The 25,211-nt window shown below is 35.9% G+C and overlaps 1 protein-coding gene across 5 annotated transcripts in view; it reads right to left on the bottom strand.

The window, feature by feature from the left end:
• Positions 1–25,211, bottom strand: part of LOC106081667 (transcription factor mef2A) — a 101,617-nt gene that overhangs the window by 9,155 nt on the left and 67,251 nt on the right. For all 5 annotated transcript variants that reach the window (XM_013243809.2, XM_013243811.2, XM_013243810.2 and 2 more), the window contains 5 exons: positions 19,150–19,414; positions 18,811–18,920; positions 18,423–18,701; positions 16,040–16,564; positions 15,768–15,851 (listed from right to left, as the gene is read on the bottom strand). In XM_013243809.2, coding sequence (XP_013099263.2) covers positions 15,768–15,851; positions 16,040–16,564; positions 18,423–18,701; positions 18,811–18,920; positions 19,150–19,414 — 1,263 coding nt within the window. The remainder of the gene's footprint in view (positions 1–15,767; positions 15,852–16,039; positions 16,565–18,422; positions 18,702–18,810; positions 18,921–19,149; positions 19,415–25,211) is intronic.

Raw genomic sequence — 25,211 nt, forward strand, 5'->3', positions numbered from 1 at the left:
GCATCCCAGCCCCCATATTGCCAGGCCAGTGCCGGAAAGTGTATCATTTTTACAATTGGATTGAAACGGTCTTCATGGCAAGATCGACGAGATTGTGGATTTTATAAGTCGGAGAAACATCCTAGTTGCAGCGATCCAGGAGACAAAGCTGACAAAAAAACCTGCAGCTTCCACGGCTGTCGTGAATACAATACATAAGGATCGCTCAAGATATGGAGGTGGGGGATTGCCCTTCGTGATACATCATTCCTTGCAGTATCGACCCATCTCGCCAGCGCCTGGCGCTAGTGACCCCTATGTAGAGTGCATGGGAATAGCAGTCAGGTCTGGTACTGCCGCGATAGAGCACCGGCGTTTGGTTGTTGTATCCTAATTAACGGGCAGGCTTACAAGACCGACATAGGTGGGCTACTATCTGGCCAAAATTGTCTGGTTCTAGAGGACTTTAATGCACATCACATTTCATGGCATTCTCCCCAAGGTAACGACCAGCGTGGCATTGCTTTGGCAGAGCAGATTGAAGGCAGTCAGGTCCGGTACTGCCTAGATAGAAAGTCACAACGTGTACCTACCGGCGATTGGTTGCTGCGTCCTTATTAACGAGCAGGCTTACAAGACCGACATAAGTGGGCTACTATCTGGCCAAAATTGTCTGATTCTAGGGGACTTTAATGCGCATCGCATTTCATAGCATTCTCCCCAGCGCAGCATAGCTTAGGCAGAGCATATTGAAGGCTCCACGTTTTGTACGGTTAATAAGGACGACTCCATTAGGATTACGAGGAGGTGTAGCAGCTCCCCAGACATTTCCATTGCATCCCTTGATCTCCTGAGTGACGTATCCGGGCAAAACGTCATTTCTTTGGGATCAGACCACCTCCCATAATTCTCACCAACGACCGACCAACCGACTTCATAGCCTCTGAGAGCCGGACGTTTATCAATCAGAAGAAGGCCGATTGGGGCGGCTTCAGTGAGTACACCAATCGCCGCTTCAGTGAACTGACACCCTCCTCGGATGTGCTACTTGCCGAGAGGAAATTCCAAGATATCATTAACGCAGCAGCCGCTCGCTTTATACCAGCCGGTTGAATACTCCAGGTGGGGCCCAATTTCCCGACACAGGCAGTGGTACTCGCACACAAGCGTGATGGGATTCGTTGTACGGATCCCACTCGCTGATTCTGGAAATAAGCGGAGTAGCCAATGAACATAAGAGGAATTATTGACTGAAACACTTGGAGCAATGTAACTTAGGCGCCGGTTTAGGCAAGCTGTGGTATACTGTTAAGTCACTCTCGAACCCTGTTAGATTTGACGACAGGATCTCGGTCACTTCTGGTACGTAACCGTGACTGATCCGAAGAGATGTGCCAGGTTGTTCAGCCGTCAATTTATTGTACATCACGGAGGATTGTGCAGGGCGAGGAGGAGAGCCATTCGGCGTATTCATGGTTTCCAAGTCGATGGACAGCCATCACAATTTACCGTAAGCCAAGTTACGAATATCATTCCTGACGCCAAATCATCCAAAGCATTGGGCCCCGACGGGGTATCTACACTGATGCTGAAGAATCTGGATTTACCTGGTGTTGATTACCTTACTACTGTCCTCAACCTGTTCCTAAATCTGAAAAATGGGCAAATGGTCGTACAGACCAATCTCCCTTCTATCACCAGTAGCAAAAACGCTAGAGGCATTACTACTCCCGAGCCTAGTAGTAGAATTTCCATTCGCCGAGCAAATGCAAAATTTTCCCATGATCATTCCACTAAGGAACAGGGGCAAACTTCTCACATATCAATGACTGCAGTCCGATCCAAGTTTAAGCTCAATGACAAGGGGTCTCCTTTTTATAGCCGAGTCCGAATGGCGTGCCACAGTGCGACACCTTTTTGGAGAGAAGTTTTATATGACATAGTACCTCAGAAATGTTGCCAGCATTAGGAGGGGAAAACCATGGCTGACAATTTTTTTTCTGATGGTCTCGCCAGGATTCGAACCCAGGCGTTCAGGTTCATAGGCGGATATGCTTACCTCTGCGTTGCGGATACCATCACCGCACAAATTTGCCGTGGCTTCAATCAGCCCAGGCCATGTGATAGGACTGTCCTCGTAGCACTGGACCTATCGAAGGCATTCGACAAGGTCAACCATGCCAAACTATTTGAGAACATCGCCAACACGTCCCTCCAGCCAGGGCTGAAATGCTGAGTCGCGAATTATCTGTGTGGTCGCCAGTCATTTGTGGAATTTAGGGATAAGAAGTCGAAGCACCGTACAGTGAAACAGGGAGTTCCCCAAGGCGGTATGATATCTTCGGCACTGTTTAACTTCTACTTAGCCTCCATTCCACCCCCTCCAGATGGCATAGAGATCGTAACATATGCGAACGATTTGTACGATCGTGGCATCAGGTCCCCCTTGGGTGGCCTCCCTCATGGGTGGCCCCTCTAGAAGGCATAGAGATCGTACCATATGCGGAGAATTGTACGATCATGGCATCAGGCCCCCACCCGTTGTTGACATCTGCGATAGGTTAAGCATCTACCTCAATGAACTTGGCTCATATTTCGCTGCCAGAAATCTGAGGATATCTGCCACCAAATCTTTAGCCACATTGTTTATTACAAACACGCGTGAGGTGAATGCCGAGCTGAGTGTGATGGTTGATGGAGAAATGATTCCGACCATCAAGTGTCCCAAAATACTTGGCGTCACATTTGACAGCTCTTTTACATTCTCCCCACATGCCACAGTAATTTGCGATAAAGTCAAAAGCAGATACAAGGTCCTCAAGCCGCTTGCCGGCAGCATTTGCGACAAAGAAACCTTGTTGACCACTTACAAAGCAATTGTTCAGTCTGTGATAAGTAATGCAGCGCCAGGATGGTCTCGTCAGCTCTGTTAGGCTAGGTTAGGTTTAAGTACCAGTCTGTCATCAGTCTTACTTAGACATTTTCGTCCATTGTGATACCACAGGAACAGAAGAAGGAAGATGCCTTCTAGTTCCTAACGTTAAACCATCCAGATCGCTTTAAAAAGCTCAATAACTTGCGAATGTTCACATCCGCTAAGTCCGACAGTTTCTCAAAGAAATTAGAACCTAAAGTGGAACTCCTTCTGACTGCTGGTACAGGACACACACACAGGAGGTATTCTTTGGTCAGCTCTGTGACACGCAGAGGAATAATATGCAGATCTGTCAGCATCCTGCCCCCCGAACTGCGACGGGCTGTCTCCTCAGTTCTCACGTGGACCACTTCCATCAGGAGACAAAGATCCTACCCGTGCGAAGACATAACTATCCGCAATTACTTTTTAAGCAACCCAATACATGCTGTCTAAGCAATACCTTTTGGGCTATTATCGCAGAAAACATCCAAATCATCATCATGTGGATAGATATCCACCACCCAGAAGCCTTAAGGTAGATCTACATGATTTTGAGAGTGGGTTCAGCGCTACCAGAGAGAAGCTCTAGATCAAGCGGTATATCATGCGGGTCTAGACAACATTTATGCAGACATGGTAGCAGATGCGGTAAATAGCTACCGGGTGAATACAGTCCTTGGGAAACGACCACCTCCCATTGCGCCTGAAGAAATTGACCTCCCCCGGCAAAGCAGAGTAGTTTTAGCTCAAATACGATGCAGCCGCATCAATTCCTACAGAGCAAGGATTGATGCAGACGTGTTAGATGTATATTCCGTTTGTGGCCAGGGACCACACGACACACGTCACCTGTTTAACTACCAAGCCAGACCCACTTGACTCAATCCCAGATTCCTCTGGACGCACCCCATTTTAGTCGCAGAGTCCCTGGATCTAGACACTCAACAGAATCAAGCAGACGAAAGATAGAACACAACAAACTGCTACAACAACAACCGATGTCATACCATTTGTTAGGTTAGCAACATCCATCAATGATCTGAGATTTCTTGTTTTTGTTTTAGGATTTAAATGGACAGAAAAAGATCACACTCAAATCCAATTTATGTTGCTAACCCATTTCCAATATCTAAAGGGTGATTTTTTTGAGGTTAGGATTTTCATGCATTAGTATTTGACAGATCACGTGGGATTTCAGACATGGTGTCAAAGAGAAAGATGCTCAGTATGCTTTGACATTTCATCATGAATAGACTTACTAACGAGCAACGCTTGCAAATCATTGAATTTTATTACCAAAATCAGTGTTCGGTTCGAAATGTGTTCATTCACCGTTCAGCGATGAGGCTCATTTCTGGTTGAATGGCTACGTAAATAAGCAAAATTGCCGCATTTGGAGTGAAGAGCAACCAGAAGCCGTTCAAGAACTGCCCATGCATCCCGAAAAATGCACTGTTTGGTGTGGTTTGTACGCTGGTGGAATCATTGGACCGTATTTTTTCAAAGATGCTGTTGGACGCAACGTTACGGTGAATGAACACATTTCGAACCGAACACTGATTTTGGTAATAAAATTCAATGATTTGCAAGCGTTGCTCTTTAGTAAGTCTATTCATGATGAAATGTCAAAGCATACTGAGCATCTTTCTCTTTGACACCATGTCTGAAATCCCACGTGATCTGTCAAATACTAATGCATGAAAATCCTAACCTCAAAAAAATCACCCTTTACTATCTTCTTTCTGTCTGCACAATGTCCCCAAATCGTGGAACATAAAAAAACTCATTCGACAATAGTTTCCTTAGAAAATCGCAGTAACGACTTCATCAGAATTCTAAGCGAAAAAAAAACCAAATCATCTAAAATCTAATCATTAATACTTTTTTTTACTTCCCTATCGACTAGTTTGCAATGCGACTATCCGTCGATTTCGTAGCAAGGTTTTGCTTCAATGACTCGGTGTTATGGAGGCCTTTAATATAAAATGACACACCTAAATGCCATAATCACTCAAGTGAAGCTCTAAAGCCATCCATAGCATGTATTTGTATGTGATTTGGGTAAAGTAGGAGAAAAAAAAACATGCACATGCACAAACTATTTTCGCGTTTTTACATTTCTGTGAACACAAATGGCAAATTGCGCTGTGGGATCGTAACTAAACAAAACAATTATTTTCTCCCATTGTAAAAAAAAAATGGCAAATAGGGGTTTCTTGGTATTCCGAAGGTGGAGTAGTAGATAGAAGTTAAAATGAAAACTGTTCTGCCATTTCCATTTCATTTGCCATAGTTTAGATTAGTGGGTATGTATGCGATTATTTTTTTTTAGGATCGTTCGGGTATGAAGGATTGAGGTTTTAATGATTGTCATTATTGACGACAATTGCATATATGTATCGAGTAAATACCCACCCATTGGTGGTTGACAAAACGCATTTTAGTAAAGTAACAATGGCCATGAAAAACTCCCCTCACATGACACCACATTGTGGAACAATTTCATAGGAACAATTTTCTATAATTGAATCAATATCGCAGCTGCATCTTTATAGAGAGTTTTATTGAAATTTTGTCTTTAAAGAATATTTCGCTGAGATTTTGCTTTTAGAGAAAATTTCACTGAAATTTTGTCTTTAGAGAAAATTTCATTGAAATTTTTTCTTTAGAGAAAATTTCATTGAAATTTTGTCTTTAGAGAAAATTTCACTGACATTTTGTCTTTTGAGAAAATTTCATTGAAATTTTGTCTTTAGAGAAAATTTCATTGAAATTTTGTCTTTAGAGAAAATTTCATAGAAATTTTGTCTTTAGAGAAAATTTCACTGAAATTTTGTCTTAAGAGAAAATTTCACTGAAATTTTGTCTTAAGAGAAAATTTCACTGAAATTTTGTCTTAAGAGAAAATTTCACTAAAATTTTGTCTTTAGAGAAATTTTCACTGAATTTTTGTCTTTAGAGAAAATTTCACTGAAATTTTGTCTATAGAGAAAATTTCACTGAAATTTTGTCTTTAGAGAAAATTTCACTGAAATTTTGTCTTTAGAGAAAATTTCACTGAAATTTTGTCTTTAGAGAAAATTTCACTGAAATTTTGTCTTTAGAGAAAATTTCACTGAAATTTTGTCTTTAGAGAAAATTTAACTGAAATTTTGTCTTTGGAGAAAATTTCACTGAAATTTTGTCTTTATAGAAAATATCACTGAAATTTTGTCTTTAGAGAAAATTTCACTGAAATTTTGTCTTTAGAGAAAATTTCACTGAAATTTTGTCTTTAGAGAAAATTTCACTGAAATTTTGTCTTTAGAGAAAATTTCACTGAAATTTTGTCTTTAGAGAAAATTTCACTGAAATTTTGTCTTTAGAGAAAATTTCACTGAAATTTTGTCTTTAGAGAAAATTTCACTGAAATTTTGTCTTAAGAGAAAATTTCACTGAAACTTTGTCTTTAGAGAAAATTTCACTGAAACTTTGTCTTTAGAGAAAATTTCTTAAAATTTTTGCCTTTAGAGAACATTTTACTGAAATTTTGTCTTTAGAGAAAATTTCACTGAAATTTTGTCTTAAGCGAAAATTTCACTAAAATTTTGTCTTAAGCGAAAATTTCACTAAAATTTTGTCTTTAGAGAAAATTTCACTGAAATTTTGTCTTAAGAGAAAATTTCACTGAAATTTTGTCTATAGAGAAAATTTCACTGAAATTTTGTCTTTAGAGAAAATTTCACTGAAATTTTGTCTTTAGAGAAAATTTCACTGAAATTTTGTCTTTAGAGAAAATTTCATTGAAATTTTGTCTTTAGAGAAAATTTCACTGAAATTTTGTCTTTAGAGAGGATTTCACTGAAATTTTGTCTTTAGAGAAAATTTCACTGAAATTTGTCTTTTTAGAAAATTGCACTGAAATTTTGTCTTTAGAGAAAATTTCACTGAAATTTTGTCTTTAGAGAAAATTTCACTGAAATTTTGTCTTTAGAGAAAATTTCACTGAAATTTTGTCTTTAGAGAAAATTTCACTGAAATTGTGTCTTTGGAGAAAATTTCACTGAAATTGTGTCTTTAGAGAAAATTTCATAGAAATTTTTTCTTTAGAGAAAATTTCACTGAAATCTTGTCTTTAGAGAAAATTTCACTGAAATTTTGTCTTTAGAAAAAATTTCACTGAAATTTTGTCTATAGAGAAAATTTCACTGACATTTTTTCTTTTGAGAAAATTTCACCGAAATTTTGTTTTTCGAGAAAATTTCACTGAAATTTTGTCTTTAGAGAAAATTTCACTGAAATTTTGTATTTAGAGAAAATTTCACTGAAAATTTGTGTTAAGAAAAATTTCACTGAAATTTTGTCTTTAGAGAAAATTTCACTGAAATTTTGTCTTTAGTATTTAGAGAAAATTTCACTGAAATTTTGTCTTAAGAAAAATTTCACTGAAATTTTGTCTTTAGAGAAAATTTCACTGAAATCTTGTCTTTAGAGAAAATTTCACTGAAATTGTGTCTTTAGAGAAAATTTCATAGAAATTTTGTCTTTAGAGAAAATTTCACTGAAATTTTGTCTTTAGAGAAAATTTCACTGAAATTTTGTCTTTAGAAAAAATTTCACTGAAATTTTGTCTTTAGCGGAAATTTCACAGAAATTTTGTCTTTAGAAAAAATTTCACTGATATTTTGTCTTTAGAGAAAATTTCACTGAAATTTTGTCTATAGAGAAAATTTCACTGAAATTTTGTCTATAGAGAAAATTTCACTGAAATTTTGTCTTTAGAGACAAAAATTTTCAGCGTTGGTTTTTCCCTCCTAATGTTGGCAACATTTGTGAGTTACTATGCCTTGTAAAACTTCTCTCCAAAGAGGTGTCGCACTGCGGCACGCCATTCGGACTCGACTATAAAAAGGAGGCCCCTTGATATGTGAGACTGCACTCATTGATATGTGAGAAGTTGGCCCCTGTTCCTTAGTGGAATGTTCATGGGCAAAAGTTGCAATTTGCATCATTTATTTGAACCCCATATTGTCAAAGGCCTCAAAATTGGATATTAAATTCGTTTTCTTATCTGAAATACCTTTCATTTAAATCCCTTATTGCAAATATGTCCAGTTTGGGGTATGGGCCTGCAATTGTCAGCAAATACGTCCTATTTAGGTGGTGTTGTTGGGGGTGGAGTGGCCCCATAGATACCTTTTCCTGAATATTGATATAAGATTCGGGCTTTACTCCCAAAGACCTATTATTTGAGACCCATATTGCTATGGTCGCAAATTTGTCCTGTTTGTGGTTTGTTCTGGTAGAGGGGAGCCCCCCAAACACTTGGTTCCACATTTGGATATCAGAGTCGTATCCTACAATCAGATACCTTTTATTTGAGCCCCTTATTGCCATGGTCAGCAAATAATTCCTATTTGGGTGGTGTTTTGGGGAAGGCATGGACCCCCAGAAACTTGGTTCCACATTTGGATATCAGAATCGTATTCTACTCGCAAATACCTTTCGTTCATATTGCCATGGTCGGTAAATATGTCCGATTGGGGTGGTCCCCCTAGCATTTGGTCCGACAATTGGATATCAGATACGTTTTCTTATCCCAAATACCTTTTATTTGAGTCCCATATTGTCGTGATTGGTCTAAATATATGTTTGGTAGGTTTAAGGGTGGGGCGGTTCCCCTACATACCCCATCCGAAATTTTGGATACCAAATTTTTGTTTTTAGGTTACTTTAAGAGAGCACACAAAATTTCGCTTTAATCGCACCACCCATCTCCGAGATCTGGTGTTTTTGAAATTTAGGGTAAGGGGGAGGGTCCGCCTCCACTTCAGATATCAAAAATGTAGTAACCTATTTTCACCACGGGATCATTATGCACCATCTGTGAAAATTTCAAGAAAATCGGTTTAGCCGTTTATGAGTCTATACGAAACAGACAAACAAACAAACACAAATTGATTTTTATACCCTTCACCATAGGATGGGGGTATACTAATTTCGTCATTCCGTTTGTAACATCTCGATATATGCGTCTGAGACCCCATAAAGACATTTTAAGTCGATGTAGCCATGTCCGTCCGTCTGTCTGTCGAAAGCACGCTTACTTTCGAATGAGTAAAGCTAGCCGCTTTAAATTTTGCACAAGTACTTTTTATTAGTGTAGGTCGGTTGGTATTGTAAATGGGCCAAATCGGTTTATGCTTTAATAAAGCAGCCATATAAACCGATCTTGGGTCTTGACTTTTTGAGCCTCTAGAGGGCGCAATTATTATCCGATTTGATTGAAATTTTGCATGAGGTGTTTTGGTATCACTTCCAACAACTGTGCTAAGTATGGTTGACATCGGCCCATGTTTTGCTATTGCTACCATATAAACCGATCTTGGGTCTTGACTTCTTAAGCCTCTAGAGGGCGCAATTCTTATCCGATTTGATTGAAATTTTGCACGTAGTGGTTTGGTATCACTTCCAACAACTGTGCGAAGTATGGTTGACATCGGTTTATGCTTTGATATAGCTGTCATATAAACCGATCTTGGGTCTTGACTTCTGGAGCCTCTAGAGGGCGCAATTCTCATCCGATTTGACTGAAATTTTGCATGAGGTGTTTTGTTATGATTTCCAATAATTGTGCTAAGAATGGTTCAAATTGGTCCATATCCTGATATAGGTTATGGTTATAAACCGTTATAAACCGATCTGGGGTTTTGACTCCTTGAGCCACTAGAGGGCGCAATTATTATCCGATTTAGCTGAAATTTTGTACAACGGCTTCTTTTATGACCTTTAACATACGTGTCGAAAATGGCATGAATCGGTTTATAGCCTGATACAGCTCCCCTATAAACTGATCTCTATTTTATTTCTTCAGCCCCTAAAGTTCGCTATTCTTACTAGATTTGGCTGAAATTTTACACAATGACTTCTACTATGGTCTCCAATATTCAGTTCAAATATGGTCCGAAATGAACCATAACTTGATAGCAATTCTTTTCTTTTATCTTTTGTTTGCCTGCAAAGAGATACCGTGGCAAGAGCTCGACAAATGCGATCCATGGTGGAGGGTATATAAGATTCGGCCCGGCCGAACTTAGCACGCTTTTATTTGGTTTATTCCTATATGTCTACTTGGTTGTTTTTTTTGCGAGAATTGCTATCGGTCCCTAAGTAGCAAGCCAACCAAATAGCTTGCATTTGAGTCCCCCACTTTGTTTGATCGGTCAACATGTTGGCTTGAAGAGACTTTTAAGGATTTCTTCCAGCTTATTTCAATTAAGTCCCATATTGTCCTGATTGGTTTGAATACACTATTAAGGGGTTTTGGAGTGGGACGTTCCCCGCTTTAGATATAAGATATGGGTTTTTGGGAGTACTAAAGAGATACAGGTAAAAAATCTATCAATTCGATAGGCTCATTTCCGTGGTATCTTACTTATAAACACTGAAGTTAGAGAAAAGTTCCGCCGTCCGTCAGATATGGAAACATTAAATAACTTATAATTCCTTCAAAATGATCCTGCACTTTCTGTGACAATTTAAATTTTGTTAATGTAGAAAACTTCAATGATATTTAATTGCCCAACACGCAAAAAACAGCTCACAGTCTTTTCGGTTACCTTATCGACAAAACAAAAATTAAGGTCTTTGTTCAAACTTGCAAAGACAAACCATTTATTTGTATAATGGCCGTAACTACAACCAATTGACTTCTTTGATCAAACTGTCGTTATTTGTCCTTCTTCTTTAAATTCATTTTTTTAGAAATTCAATCGCATTCAAGTGTTACTAACTAATCAAATGATATTAAATTCATTTAAATTATGATTTCTGTTGAAAAAGTTTCAAATGTATAAAGGGAAAGAGGTAACATATATAACATATAAAATATCATCCAAAAAGTCTCAATCATTGGGCACTTTAGAGTGCTAAACGAGGTATGGTATAATAATTTTGGAATATTGTCAAAAAAAAAATCTTTATATCCCATAGATGCAATTTAATCAAAAATATGGTAACCCTAGTAAAAAATTGATATGGTCAGATCCAATTATATCTGATGGCAAACTATTCTATTGGGTTGCCCAAAAAGTAATTGCGGATTTTTTAAAAGAAAGTAAATGCATTTTTAATAAAACTTCGAATGAACTTTAATCAAATATACTTTTTTTACATTTTTTTTCTAAAGCAAGCTAAAGGTAACAGCTGATAACTGACAGAAGAAAGAATTCAATTACAAAGTCACAAGCTGTGAAAAAAATATGAAAAATCCGCAATTACTTTTTGGGCAACCCAATAGAATAGTTTGCCATCAGATATAATTGGATCTGACCATATCAATTTTTTTACTAGGGTTACCATATTTTTGATTAAATTACTAGATACAATTAGATAAAATTTGATCTCAAATATGTTCAGAATTTCGATATTTTAAATTTGCGTAGGTAAAACGCCAGAGATAAAATAGTTACAAAAAACGATCATCGCATATTGTATAAAGTACAACATTTGAAATCTTTTGCAATGGATTGTTTCTGTACAATACTGATCCTTGTTCCAAGAACACTTCGTTCTAGTGTTTTGTCTTTCTGGGTTCATTGAACTTCTAGTAGGTAAGCCACCCATCACTTTTAATCCTACCTCCACATAAACTTTAGATCGGAGAGTAATCTTTATGTTTATGCTAAAAAGGCACATTCCTTATACATACATACGCATTGATTTTAAGAAAAGGACACTTTTCTTCTTCTGCTTAAGATATTAAATAACACATTTAATATTGCATTGTGTGCTCGCGGAACTTTCAACTTACCCCCAGACTATAACATGGTCGGTAGGTAAGAAAAAATAAAAGAAACGCATCAGAGAGTCTAAGGAGACAGTTGTACAAGACAAACGTAGGAATGGACTGTGCGCCTCCCGCCATAGAGATGGAGTTGTGTCTTCCTTATTTCTTTTTTTTTGCGTTATTTTTGTATTCGTTCAACATCATTCGATGATATCAGGTGTCATTAAGGGCCATTATTTGAGTCAATTTGAATTATAAACACTTCAGTGAAGAGGAATAACAGCATTGAATAACTGTGGCATACGAAGAACACAAAGCGAAATTGTATTTGCCTTAAATGGAAAATGATTCTTAAAGAAAAAATTAGTAATAAGATAATGAGATGAGCATTCTTATCCTTCATTACTTATAAACTAAATGTTGAAAGGTTAATAAAAAGTTTAAAAAATTAATAAAACATTAAATAACATATTTGATGAATATTTCCTACAATTTTTTAGAGACATTTTTATGAAAATTTTAAAGAAAAAAATATTCGCCACTTTCAATTTGTTCATCATTCTCTCACTACAACTCGAAAATAATTCGCAGGCATATAACAAAGTTGGAACCAACATTGTTTTAACCGAAAGAATCCCTATCTTTAAAGGAGTATGGTTATAATTATTTCTTAGATTTCTGTAAGTCCTGTCAGCCGCCGATTTTATCTGGTTACACCACGTCAAACGACTTTTAAATATCACCCCAATGTGTTTAGCTGATCTGACAGTCCTATCGAGATATTGTCTGGTTTGCGGAATGATCCCGTACTTATAATTAAAAATTTCGATATCCTTGGATTAATGCTCCAACCCTTAGCCCTTGCTCAGACTACGATTCTGTCAAAATCGCTATTTAAACGTTCAATACAGTTTCGAAAATCTGATTTTGGCGCATTTATGTATAGCTGAACATCATCCGCATACATATGGATGCTGCAATTTCTAATCTGAGACGGTAAGTCATTGCTGTACAAAGAATATAATAATGAACCCAAAATGGACCCTTGAGGTACTTCTCTTTTTATCATTGCCGGACTTGAAGTGGTGGCATTAACATCGACAAATTGAAATCTAGATAAGATAAGACTATATGAGACAACACGCATCAGTAGCAAAATTGAAATAGTTCTCAAGGTTAAATCGAAGTATCTCAGGGTCAACTGTATCAAATGCCTTTGAATGGTCCAACAATACCAAATGATGAAATATCTCTCTTTTCCATACTCGCCTAGAAAATTTTTGCAAAGCCCTCAGGCAACTTTGCTTGGTCCTAAATCCGGACTGAAACTCTGTTAATAGCCGATTTTCGCATTCATTTGTTTACTCAAAAGCTTTTCAAATAACTTAGAAAGAACTGGAAGTATTGCTATGGGCCGATATTCGCTCTTGTCTTTTGGAATCGTAATTATTTTGGCGTGTTTCCAAGATTCTGGAAATGTTGATGTAGTAAGGATTGAATTAAAAATGTGCAGAACTTAAGAAGAAATGTATGGAAAAATTATTCGTAAAAACTTTGGATCAATTCCGTCGAAACCCTCTGCTTTCGACTTGAACTCCCTTAAACAATTAAAAACTTCTTCCTCTGAAAAATCCCTAAAGCCGAATTTGCTTGTATCCGTACCAACATCGTTATTGCCCGACGGTCTGTAAAAACCTCCATCTGCGTCCTGCATGGGTATATTAACAAGATCTCTATTCAACTCATTTATGTCACAACCAAAAGCGTTTCTCGTACAAGTTTTAATACCAATACCTAAAGATTTGAGGTTCCTTCAATCATTCTTCGAATTAAAACTTTCTAACCTTGTTGCAAAGGATCCTATAATCCTCATATAATTGCGGAATTATGAAGGACGCACCCTCCCCCTTATCCTAATTTTCAGAAATGACAGATCTCGGAGATGGGTGGTACGATTTAAGCAAAATGTTGTGTACTCTCTTACAGTAACCTAAAAACAAAAATTTGGTATCCTAATTACGGATGGAGTACCTAGGGAGGCCGCCCTACCCCCAAAACCAACCAAATATATATGTATAGACCAATCACGACAATATGGGACTCAAATGAAAGGTATTTAGGATTAAAAAACGTATAAATCGCATTGTCGGACGAAGTGTGTGAGGGACCTTCTCAACCCCCAAAAGACCCCTAAGTCGGACATGATTACCGACCATGGCAATATGGGACTCAAATGAAAAGTATTTAAGAGTAGAATACGTATCTGATATCCATATTTGGGACTAAGTTTCTGGGGGTCCATCCCCTCCCCAAACAGGACTTATTTACTGACCATGGCAAAATGGGGCTTAAATAAAAGGTATTTAAGTGTAGAATATGAATCTCAGATGCCTCTTCCCAAAAACACCCAAAAAAAAAAAAAAAACAAATTTGTGACCATAGCAATAGGGGATTAAAATGAAAGGTCCTTGGGAGTAAAGCACGAACCTGATATCAATTTTCGGAAAAAGTGTATATGAGGCCACCCCACCCCCATAACACCACCCAAACAGGACGTATTTGCTAACCATTGCAATATGGGACTCATATAAAAGGTATTTTAGAGTAGAATACGAATTTGATATATATTTCCAGGGCCAAGAAACAAACCCCAAACTGAACATGTTTTGCGATTATAGAAATAAGGGGCTCAAATGAAAGATAATTGAGAGTATAGCACGAATCTGATATCAACCATTGGGACCAACTGCCTGGGGGACGTCTCACCCCCATAACAACCTCCAAATAGGTCGTATGTACTCACCATTACAATTTGTGGCCCAAAGAGAGTGGAAAACGTTGTTGATAGTTTTTAGGCCCCACTCCCCCAAGTATTTGGCGGACGCTTCATCCCATAAACTCCCCTTAAACCAATGGCAATATGGGGTTTAAATGAATGGGATTTGAAAAACACTCTTAAATCGCACACACCTATTTACCGACCATGACAATACGGGGCTCAAATGAAAGTTATTTGGGGTAGAACATTCGGGACCCCCTTAACTCCCAACTTTCACCGTGGGCCCTTTCCTTATCAGGTTCTAGTAAAATCCTTTAAGAATGGAGTTCGTCTAACATCCAATCTTAAATGACCCTAAACCCTTTGAGCGAATTCATAGACCAATAATGATCATAAAGGCATTTGTGACGTTACACTCTAAGTCATGCGACATTCATATGCCACTTTCTTAGCATGGTATTTCACAAAAAGCTCTTTAATAAATTTATGCCATATATTGTAAAAGAAGACGCAACGGATCGGACCCAGATCAGCTAGTTTTCTATAAAAATTTCTTAAAATTTTTCTTGAACATTTTATCAAATGGTAAACAAACTTTTTCTATGGAAATTTACCACAAAACATTTTGTTTTCTTCAAATTTTTAATGAAAATCAAAAAAATATTTGGGAAAATTTTCCAAAGAAAATTTCATACAAAATCAAAAAAAAAATCTTTGAAAATTTTCTACAAATTTTTCTAAAGAAAATTTCATACAAAATTTTCTATGAAAATTTCATATAAAATTTTCTATGAAGATTTCATGCTAAATTATTTATGAAGATTTCTTAAATATTTCTTGAACATATTTTAAACAAAGTATTCTCTAAAAATTCCCCTAAAAATTTTTTTTCTTTATGACTCCTTGATTTAATAAATTCTTTACGAAATGTTCAACGAAATAACTTTTCTTTCAACTCGTCGTACTATTCCGTTTGGGATACCAAATTCGTGCTTCTTTTAATTCCTACTTCACTAATAACATGTTTTCTTTAGTTCGGAAACCTAACACTTAAATGTTTTAAACTCATGCAAATCACAAAAATATTCTCTTATGCATATAAAATGGACTTTAGCACAATGTCGGCCTTTCTAAAGGATTTTTCTTTTGTTGTTGCACTAATCGTAAAACGTGCACATTAAAAGTTTTTCATTGTTGCAAAGTTCGATTAGTGTGCCTCAATAGTTTTTCTTCTTTTGTTTTTTGTGTATATCTAAAGTGAGTTTGACTTCACATAGATCTTGGACTAAGAGTATGTAAATTTATGCTGAATTTGTGAGACTTACCTCTTAACTTCCTTTCATCAACTAATTGCCTTTCTAATGAATCTTTGACTTCACGTTCACGTAAAACGTCCATTTTCAATTCAGCTGCAGGGTGTAAATAGAGAAAAATAAAAAGAAAATAGACAACAAAAACAAGGAATTAGAAGACAAAAGACTTAAATTTTTTTTGAAATTAATTTACTTATGGTACAATTTTTTAAAAATATTTTTTTTACAAGTTTTTTTTTTAATAAATTTTTTTTCCTTTTTTGCATTGATTGATTCTCTCATACCTTTCTCATATGTAATTTGCCTTTCCTGCTGCCTTGCATTGTCTGCCGCCACCTTAAGCAAACTTTGAATATTTCTCAGCAATGTTTCCGTCGACGAAGGTAGACCTGGATCCATGGCCAAAGGGCCTAAATTGATTGCACCAGCGGCTAAAGCTGCTGCCGCTGTAGTGGCATCTGTCGCCGCCAATTGTAGTGCTTCGTTTGGTGTCAGAGCACCACCATTTCCGGATCCAGACACAACACCAGTAGGTCCATTTACGGCACCATTTGCTGCAGCCGCGGCCGCTGCCAATTGGGAATAATTTAAAGCCCGTTGATGCTGTAGGACTGCAACAGCAGCAGCACTGTGTGAGGGTGAGCCATGATGTAGTGCAGGATGTGAGGCCTCGCGATCGACTAAGGATACTGAGCTGGCAACGCGATCACCACTCGTCGTCAAGGAGGTGTTGTTGTGCGGAAGGCTATGCTGAAGATGGCGTTGGGAGGAGGAGGGTGAAATATTATCACGTTCGACATCACTTAAGTCTGGAAAAAAATTAAAAAAAACAAACAAATTTTGTTTATAAGACTTCGTTTTAAAAAGAATTGGATGATAAGAAAGGATATGATACAATATGATATATGATATATATATGATATATGATATATGATATATGATATATGATATATGATATATGATATATGATATATGATATATGATATATGATATATGATATATGATATATGATATATGATATATGATATATGATATATGATATATGATATATGATATATGATATATGATATATGATATATGATATATGATATATGATATATGATATATGATATATGATATATGATATATGATATATGATATATGATATATGATATATGATATATGATATATGATATATGATATATGATATATGATATATGATATATGATATATGATATATGATATATGATGTATGATATATGATATATGATATATGATATATGATATATGATATATGATATATGATATATGATATATGATATATGATATATGATATATGATATATGATATATGATATATGATATATGATATATGATATATGATATATGATATATGATATATGATATATGATATATGATATATGATATATGATATATGATATATGATATATGATATATGATATATGATATATGATATATGATATATGATATATGATATATGATATATGATATATGATATATGATATATGATATATGATATATGATATATGATATATGATATATGATATATGATATATGATATATGATATATGATATATGATATATGATATATGATATATGATATATGATATATGATATATGATATATGATATATGATATATGATATATGATATATGATATATGATATATGATATATGATATATGATATATGATATATGATATATGATATATGATATATGATATATGATATATGATATATGATATATGATATATGATATATGATATATGATATATGATATATGATATTTGATATATGATATATGATATATGATATATGATATATGATATATGATATATGATATATGATATATGATATATGATATATGATATATGATATATGATATATGATATATGATATATGATATATGATATATGATATATGATATATGATATATGATATATGATATATGATATATGATATATGATATATGATATATGATATATGATATATGATATATGATATATGATATATGATATATGATATATGATATATGATATATGATATATGATATATGATATATGATATATTATATATGATATATGATATATGATATATGATATATGATATATGATATATGATATATGATATATGATATATGATATATGATATATGATATATGATATATGATATATGATATATGATATATGATATATGATATATGATATATGATATATGATATATGATATATGATATATGATATATGATATATGATATATGATATATGATATATGATATATGATATATGATATATGATATATGATATATGATATATGATATATGATATATGATATATGATATATGATATATGATATATGATATATGATATATGATATATGATATATGATATATGATATATGATATATGATATATGATATATGATATATGATATATGATATATGATATATGATATATGATATATGATATATGATATATGATATATGATATATGATATATGATATATGATATATGATATATGATATATGATATATGATATATGATATATGATATATGATATATGATATATGATATATGATATATGATATATGATATGTGATATATGATATATGATATATGATATAATGTACATGATACATGATATATGATCCATCAGTTTCCTGCTCTACCTACCTTCTTCATCTTTTACCATTCTATCATCGACATCCGAAACATTATCATCACTCATATTTTCAATGTCCTCATCGTCGATATTGCGACCATTACCCCCACTCATATCGCCACCAACACCACCGCTGCGGCCGCTGGTTCTTTCTATGCTATCATCTCGCACAGAATGCGCCGGTGAATGCATATCACTGCGTTCACTACGCTCATCACAATTACTGCCTTGATCTGTATTGCCGCCGGATTTGGAAAGATTTAGGACAGGACTTTGACGATTGGGCGAGCCTTAAAATAAATTTAAAAAAACATAACAAAAAGAGAATATTTACATATATTTCATAGACTTCTTAGACTTAGATATATAGGAAGTTAAAAGAGAGTGTATGATACATACAATTACGTGAACTTAAATCGCGTGGTTTTTGTTCAACGCTGCCAATGGCACTGACAGCATTTGATCCACCACCCATTTGTTGACGTTCATCGGTGCGTTCTTCACGTAGTCTGAAAAGACAAAAGTGAAAAATAAGGAAAATTTTGTAAAAAAAGACTAACCAATTGTGAAATATTCTCGTTATGTTCATTTCATATTATGAAAATATTTAATCCTTTAGAGGCTTTGAATGTCCGTTCAGTAGACCAATTTTTATTTGAATTAAAACAATATTCTCTTTTTCTCTTTCAGTTAGTTTTACTTCTTGGTTTGTAGTTTGTTTTTGTTTCAATTTCTTACCTTTCCAAGTGTTTCACTATATCCTCATAGGCAGCTCGACAATTCTCCCAAATGCCCGATCGGGCCAAAGCATCCATATTTGCCGCCGACATACCACTTTGGGCAGCTGCCTTCAGCATTTGACTATCCGGTCTAGCATGCAGACCATGTGGTGGCATACCGGGTGACATTAATGCCGAACCGGGATGATGATTCATTTGCATGAATGCCATGTGATTGATGGGCGGGGGATTATAACCATTTGCTAAGAGAGGAGATTTCATATCTGAAATGTAAAGAAAGTTTATGTTGTAAATAGGTGGTGTATAAGTTGAATTAACCAAAAAGTTGCCACAAAATGTTAATGTAAAGACAAGTAAAAGCGTGTCAAGTTTGGCTAGTCCAAATCATATATACTTTCCACCATGGATCGCACTAAAAACCTTTGAAAAGCAATAAAATCAGAAAATTTCGTCAAAAACTACAAAGATTTTAAAGTTCTTGGGGGGAGTTAACTTTTCTGGCGGTGCTTTGCCACCCACACCCAAAGATTTCTGATGGTGGTCCCCTTACCAAGAAACCGATCGATGTAACTCTTATGGCTTTCCAATTTTTCATGGCAGATTAATGTTCGACCATTAAGCTCATCTCGAAAGAGAAATAAACATATCATTAGGAAAGTTATCTTCGTCCTTAAAGACAAACAAATTAGACTAAAAAAAAATCGGCTGAGCCACGCCGTGATTAAAGACCGGGAAGTTTAGACAATACAACTTCCAAACGATGCACAAAACTATATGTATACCCTGGAAGCAGTTGTAGGTGTGTAGACAAAAAATTCATTCGGAAACGGTATGGGACGGAAGAAGACAAATCGAATATTTAAGACGACAAACGAGGTGGAGTTTAAAACACTAACAGTAAGCATGCTTCATAGGAAGAGAGAAACCCTAGCATACCACCTGGCAGCTTTCAACACGGACGGCTAGAATATTCGGAAAAGGTATAGGTGTTTACCTTTTAGATCTAGATATGGAGCTCTTCTAGCGCAGCTAGGTCGTAGCAATGTGGATCACGCGGGGATCTCAAAGATCACAGAATTTATGAACTGGTATAATGCTAACACGAGACCTGCGAATATGAAAGTGCTCATGGTTGGTCAAATGGCTAATAACAAAAAGTACGGTCAAAGATCGTACTAAACGGCAATAGAGAGATATTGTATATTTGGCAGCATTCGCATCAATTGAGTACTAAGCCACTGAGGAGTAACAGAAAATGAAAGATGGGGCAACTGGGCAGTTAGGGCCAGGATTTACTGACGATGAACATTGGAAACGCTAAATTCTACGAGGCAACGCGGCCATGAGAGAGGGGAGCATTTGATGCATTCAAATGAAGAGCTTGTCTTAAGAACAGCTAAAATTAAATGGTGGAATTCTGACCGCGACAAAACTAGGCGAATGCTTAGACAACATAAGAGGTAGGAAAAACAGCACACGAACATAGGACAGAGATATTGAAGTAATCCCTATGCCAGTGCCCCGATTTCGCAAGAAAATGTCCCATACCTCGGAAAGATGGGAACTACACATATTGGGTCACTTAAGAAAACATATTTCATAATTTTGGGAGAGCGTTTGTCTCCGCGATGAAAAAAACACTCTTCTGGAAGACTTTTATGCAATTGTTATTCGAATGAGTCGCGAAATACTCTAATTTGATGTCATTAAACAATCCATTGCGTGTGCGGATTTTTTGCCAACTTTTCGCCACGATTCTCTTACAACCCATTGCATTATAATCGTCCGTATGAGCCGTTAAACACTCTTCTAGGTCATCATTGGACAATCCATAGCGGGTGCGGCGGTTTTAGCAACATTTCGCCACGACTCTCTTACAACCCATTGCCTTATAATCATCCGTATGACTCGTGAAACTCTCTTCTAGTTTATCATTGGACAATCTATTCCGTATGCGGCTGTTTTAACAACTCTTTATGACAATTATTGCGCAACCCATTGCGTTAAAATCGTCCTAAAGATTTGTTTATTAATCGCCTGAGTTAACTTTTCGCGATTGTTTTTATTTTCATGTGTGGTTCGTTTAGGAGTTGTATTGCATTATGTTATTCGCTGTTTTGTTTTAAGTGGACATCTTCTACAACACCAAACTGATTTCTCACTTGGTTTATACAGGGTGGCTGATGAATATTGCTACAATGATGAATATTGCTACATTTTTTTTTCGGTGTATGGAATACATTTTTCTTTTATTCATGTTAAATTAAATTATTAAATTAATTATTAAATTATTATTAATTAAATTAATTAATTAATTAATTAAATTAATTATTAAATTATTATTATTAAATAGAAAAAAAGTTATTACATTTTTTTTTGGTAGCGGCTTTCATCAGCCACCCTGTATGACGATTGGTACTTAGTATGGCGAATATGATGACTAATACAAAAAATAAGAAATTCTTCTTAGGTTTGTTAGTAGTTGTGACGTTTTTGATGAACAAGTAATCTTAATATGCATTTTTAGATCTCTTAACCGATTAAAGCGCAACTCTTCTAGAACCATATGTAATAAATATTCTAAAACATTTATTTGTTACTCGTCCAGGAGAGTAATGCGTAACTCTTCCAGAAGGATATCTTATGTTTCTTCTAAAATAATCATTTGTTACTCGTCCACACGATTCTTGCGCTATTCTAAGATCTTCCAAGACTCTTCTAACTTACCCTTTAGTAACTCATGTGAAAGATTCGCGGAATACTATTCCAGAAGATTCGTCTTGAGGACACAACTCCCCACGACTGGGGAATAGTTTACGATTTTTGGACGAGCTCGTCCGCGTACGTAACCTTTGTCTAGAAGATTTGTGGAATATTGTTTCGGAATACTATTTCGGAATACTATTCGCGGAATACTATTTCAGAAGATTCGTCTTGAGGACACAACTCCCCACGACTGGGGAATAGTTTACGATTTTTGGACGAGCTCGTCCGCGTACGTAACCTTTGTCTAGAAGATTTGTGGAATATTGTTTGGCGATCAAAAAAGTTTGCAGAGTATGTGCATATGAGTGATTTTATACTCACACTCAGGCACGATATTAAACTTGATTTACATAAGCGACCCGGTAACCGAGTTGGTAGCGTGCTTGTATTACCAGCGCAGGCGCCTTTGGGTTCGATTCCCGCCAGAAGCCTTGGTCTGTCGCTACTGTGGTATCACAATGGACTTAAAATTGTCCAAGTGAGTTTGTAAAGGACTGCCACTCTTACTTAACCTAACCTACCTACGTCTTTGTTATTTCAAGTCACGTTCACACACTCTCACAAGACAAAAATTTTATTCACGCACGACATACGAGACACTCATGAGACAATGAAGACTCACGACTCACAAGTAAACCACCATTAGTAATACATCTGATGGCACCCTCCGTAGGTGCATTAAAGGGTTGCCTCCTTTGTCTTACGATTTCACTTTTATCCAATGGGGTAAACATTTTATATGTGAGGTACACTTAGGACGTAAAACAATGAGGACTCACGACTCACCAAAAAACCTCCATTAGTAGTACATCTGATGGCACCCTCCGTAGGTGCATCAAAGAGTTGTCTCCTTTGTCTTACGATTTCACTTTTATCCAATTGGGTAAAAATTAAATATGTGAGGTACACTTAGGACGTGCAACAATGAAGACTCACGACTCACAAGTAAACCTCCATTAGTAGTACATCTGATGGCACCCTCCATGGGGGCATTAAAGGGTTGTTTTTTTGTCTTACGATTTAACTTTTATCCAATTGGGTAAAAATTAAATATGTGAGGTACATATAGGACGTACAACAATGAAGACAATGAAGACTCACGACTCACCAAAAAACCTCCATTAGTAGTACATCTGATGGCACCCTCCGTAGGTGCATTAAAGCGTTGTTTCCTTTATCTTACGATTTGACTTTTATCCAATTGGGTAAAAATTAAATATCTGAGCTATACTTAGGACGTACAACAATGAAGACTCACCAAAAAACCTCCATTAGTAGTACATCTGATGGCACCCTCCCTAAGTGCATTAAAAGATTGTCTCCTTTGTCTTATGATATGACTTTTATCCAATGGGGTAAAAATTAAATATGTGAGGTACATATAGGACGTACAACAATGAAGACAATGAAGACTCACGACTCACCAAAAAACCTCTATTAGTAGTACATCTGATGGCAACCTCCGTAGCTGCATTAAAGGGTTGTCTCCTTTGTCTTACGATTTGACTTTTATCCAATGGGGTAAAAATTAAATATGTGAGGTACATATAGGACGTACAACAATGAAGACAATGAAGACTCACGACTCACCAAAAAACCTACATTAGTAGTACATCTGATGACACCCTCCGTAGGAGCATTAAAGGGTTGTTTTTTTTTTGTCTTACGATTTGACTTTTATCCAATTGGGTAAAAATTTGATATGTAAGGTACACTTAGGACGTACAACAATGAAGACTCACGACTCACCAAAAAAACCTCCATTAGTAGTACATCTGATGACACCCTCCCTAGGTGCATTAAAGGATTGTCTCCTTGGTCTTACGATTTGACTTTTATCCAATAGGGTAAAAATTAGATATGTGAGGTACACTTAGGACGCACATTTGTGATGGACAGAATATGCGGTGATATTTTTCTGATCATTTTAATCATCAGTATCAAATGCTATGACCACAAAGATGCAATGTGACCCAAGATATGCATTCACAGGGTTGTAAGAAGCATTTAAACGCTTGGACATTTTTGAGGGAGTCAACGTTTGTTAAAATCTTTCTTAAGTTATAGACTCTTAAGGTTAAAAAGGTAAAATTGATTGCTTTTCTCAACTTAAAAACAATTTATTTCTTATTTTACATTACAAGTGTCTGCCATTGCTCAAAAGCCATCTTAAGACTTCCTTTAAAAGGCCAAGCAAGTGGAAATAAAAATTAATACGCTCTTAAGTTTATATTTGGCAAATGCAAGAGCACAACCAAAACATGTTACTTGACATCCCTTCCCCCCCTCTTCTATGGAATCTATAATTTCAACTTTCCCAATGACCAGAGGAGAATGTTTGTGGGCAATACAATTTTGTACGACTGTCTGACTGGCATGAATGTTAATTTCATTTTATGGTCTTACTGTTGGCCCATCAAGCAATCATCATGCCGCAATGCTATCTAACCTGCAATTGTTGTGCTGGCTGTGCCGCCAACAAACAAATCAAGAAGATATTGTTGCTATTGCAACAACTATTCATAAGCAATGATATGGGATATTTCTGCACGACTTCTGGGCCATTTCTTGAGATGCAATATCTCCCAAATGTTTTTCCATCTTTCCTTTTTTTTTTGTGCGAAATGTTGCTTTGTTTTACAAATCTGTCTTTTCCTGTTCGAATGGCCAAGAAACGAAATCGCAAATGGAAAAGAAAATTATCCTCGCCGTATTCCCCCTTCAACGAAGAATTATAATGGTTATATACAATACATATTTCCTTTGAAAATGGGCAAATGGAATTGTGCGAAAAGTTGAGTTCAACATTTTAGCGTTATGATGGACTTGAAGCCATGAATTATCATTGGAGTTGCAATCGCGCATACAAACACAATACATCTCTACCTACACTCACTGAAATTCGAAACCGAAAGAAAAGAAGAAAAAAAAACCAAACGTTTAAATTGCCAGCAAACCTAACCAACATCCACACTCAACCAGTCAGCCAGAAACCAACTTTAAATGGCTACATATGAATGCTAAAGGATGACGGTGATGCTAATGCCCGGTTATGTTTCTGTTCCAGTGATGATTGTTTTGCGATTGCCTCAATCCATATGAGTATATGGACCTGGTGGTGAATGTCAGTTTCAATTTCCTGAGAATTGAAAATCCACTATGATTTGCACAAGGCAAAACTCACATATATATATAAGCCAAATCCTTGTTTATTTACTTTGCCCCAAGATTTTTGGGTTTAGGCAAACAGCATGGCTGTTATCGAAACATTATAAGAGGTAATGCAATAAACTT

The sequence above is a fragment of the Stomoxys calcitrans genome, chromosome 3, assembly GCF_963082655.1.
Source record: "Stomoxys calcitrans chromosome 3, idStoCalc2.1, whole genome shotgun sequence".
In the NCBI taxonomy this organism is placed as follows: Eukaryota; Metazoa; Arthropoda; class Insecta; order Diptera; family Muscidae; genus Stomoxys; species Stomoxys calcitrans.